At 51.4% G+C, this 2,792-nt stretch overlaps 1 protein-coding gene across 1 annotated transcript; it reads right to left on the bottom strand.

Moving 5' to 3' along the window:
- Positions 1–485: 485 nt before the first annotated feature.
- HOO65_030767 (uncharacterized protein) lies at positions 486–2,566 on the bottom strand (the record flags this gene model as incomplete). The annotated part of the gene is made up of 2 exons (XM_071001994.1): positions 486–2,403; positions 2,511–2,566. 2 exons carry the CDS (start codon positions 2,564–2,566, stop codon positions 486–488), a joined length of 1,974 nt encoding a protein of 657 aa, XP_070860446.1.
- Positions 2,567–2,792: the final 226 nt, after the last annotated feature.

Consider the following 2,792-nt stretch of genomic DNA (forward strand, 5'->3'; position numbering starts at 1 on the left):
AAACAATCTCATCTCGTCTATACATACAATTGACCAATAGCGCCAGTAAGCAAACAACGCAGCCAGAAACTGAGCCCAAAAAATAACCAAAAAGAAGCAATAAACACCATTCCCTCCTCGCAGGATGAAAAAAAAAAAGAAAAAGAAAACAATACAGCGAAGCACCCAAAGTCTATAATCCTGCAACATGCATATGCCGTATGGGTTGTGTGTCGTAGAAGGGGCTGTCGGCACGGGTTTTGCCACACCTTTTGTCCCTCTGGATATTAATATGTATATGGCAAATTCAAAAATAAAAAGAAAACAACGGAAAAGCCCGAGGAGTAGAACTCCATAGCCCACATTGGGCAGATAAGTTGTAGAAGAAAAAGGCCAGAAAAAAAGAAGGCAAAGACTGAAATCAAAAACACCAAGAACCGCAGAAACGCCAACGCGGAAAGGATAATATGACTCAAGCACTATGGGAAAATAAAAGGCCACGAGTCTTAGTTGTGGTTGTCGTTATGGCGCCGGCGGCCCAGCATCGACAGGGCATTAGACGACTGCGTACGAGGCGGCATCGGAGAGCCCGAGTATGAGTGGTTCCTAAGATGCAAAGTATGCAGCTGTGTGAATGATGTTGTACGTGACGGATGGTTAGATGTCGTACGGCTGCCGGGCATGCTAGCATGCAGGCGGCTAGTAGACTCGGGGATTGTGAAGAGCGAGTCGTAGTGAAGCTCAGTGGTAGGAGTTGATGGCGCGCTTAGAACTGTCTGGTAGTCAGGGAGAACCATGCCACCAGTGTACGAGTAAGACCGGGCAGGAGTCTTGACTGCTGTTTCATAGCTGGGGACTTGGCTCAGCATAGCCAACTCGGGATCAAAGTCGGGAGTCTGGCAGCCAGAAGCGGGGTCACCGTCTGTACTATGGGCATTACTGTGACCATTGCTATGGGCATTACTATGGCTTTGTGAGCGAGATGTGTGTATGCCAGCCGCAGCAGCAAGAGAGGCCAGGGATGAGCTCGATGTGTTGCGGCGGTTAGCCATAGAGACCTCCTGCAAACGAGACGTCAAAGCGGCTGCCAAAACACCGTGGCGGGTAGTAGCTGGGGTTGTAGGCTGGCTCTGAGAAGTGGCAATAGTAGCCGCAGCAGCAGCGGGGGCAGGAGGGGCAGCCACGACAATTGATGGACTGGCCCCAGAGCTAGCAGCACCAGATTGGAAGTGGCTGTGGAGATCCTCGTTGGAGCCAATACGAGACTGGCTGTAAAACTGGGGGCTGCTAACACCGCTCTGAGCTACAGGAGTGGTAACAGTAGTAGTGTTATCTGCATCTTCGTAGATTTGGTCAAGGATATGGTCTCCGTAGCCGGGCGGAGCGGCGTTGGCATTGATGTCTTCTTCAATGCTGTCGGCTGCACCTTCAGATTGGTTGACAAGATTCCCTTGTTCGTCCATGGGAAGGCTGGGGGAAATGAAAATGGATACTGGGAGGGTGGCACGAAGCTCGGAAATATGGCCATCAGGATTCTTTAGAGACACAGTGAGCTTCATCTTGTGTCTGATTTTGATGCCATGATGGTGGAGATCCTGCACACACTGGCGGAGCTTTTTGGGCAAGGGCAGTTTCTTCTCAACGTACCAGCCCTCCTGGCCAGTTCCCTCGATGGTATCGCGCCAATGAGCCTCGTGAGTAACGGGAAACTTCCAGGTTTCAGTGCAACGCTCAGTCTTATACTCTTTCTTGCTGTTAGGGCTGGCAGAGGTAGAAATAGAGCATTCACGAATCTCTATCAGTTTGGCAGTGATATCACCTAAGTCAAGACCCTTGAGAAGAGGGGTGAAGCGCATCTCAAGACCAACATGGGAGCCAAGTGGCACGGCCTTTTGGGGGACAGCCAGTGAGTATTCGATCTTGTTGGGCCAAATGTTTTCAACACTCATAGCGTGATGAAACTCCAGGGCTGTGGGATCAAGGGTGCGAATGACGCGGAAGCGCTTCTGGGTGTGAACATCAGAGGCGACGAGCTTATTGCGCACACAGGTAGCAGTAAGTCTGTAAGTGAGCGAAACCTCGGGCACACACTCGATGGTCTCGGCGGTGTTTCCGGGTAGCATATACTCGAAAGGCCATTCGTAGTTTCCGGCCTCGAGGGTGATGTTTTTGCCCTTGCCGCCAATAAAAGACGGGAATCGATGGCTCAGGAGGCTGATGGTGCGGTCGACCTTTGGGGGGCCAGTGACACTGGCGCCAGTGTGTCTCGCCTCAGCCCAGGAAAAGCGAATTGTGCCAGCAAGATCAAGGTGGATGTCATCGACCCTGAGAGGTGCGGAGAGACACAAGACAAGATGGCCTTTCAAGACCTGGCCCGACGATTCGTCTTCACCGCCGCGGAACACGATGAAGTCATTGTCGAGTCTGCAGGGAGGGGTAGCGAGCGAGGTTAGCAAGACAGTTTAGGCAGGGGACCAGGGACAGAGGAGAGGGAGAGGAGGGGCAGGGGAGACAAAGAGAAAGAAGCTCACCTGATCTGAAATAGCGTCACCGTGCTCTTCTTGGAGGAAAAGGGCTTGAGTCTCATGGCGTTGATGGTGCGTTCAGAAAGCCGCTTTAATGATGTTTTGTAGTGGTGGGATAAGGATAGTAGGCGTTGTTTGAAGCGTGATCGGCGAGTTCTCTAAGCCATGCGCGACGAGGTCTTTAAGCCGAATGTAGATATAGACGAAAGGAAATTTGGTGGCCAGTTGTGAGGGACGGCAAAGAAAGAAATAATAGAATAAGTTGATTGGCGCGTTGTTTATGGCGAT

Source organism: Ceratocystis lukuohia (assembly GCF_044167205.1).
Source record: "Ceratocystis lukuohia strain C4212 chromosome Unknown Supercontig3_pilon, whole genome shotgun sequence".
Lineage (NCBI taxonomy): Eukaryota > Fungi > Ascomycota > Sordariomycetes > Microascales > Ceratocystidaceae > Ceratocystis > Ceratocystis lukuohia.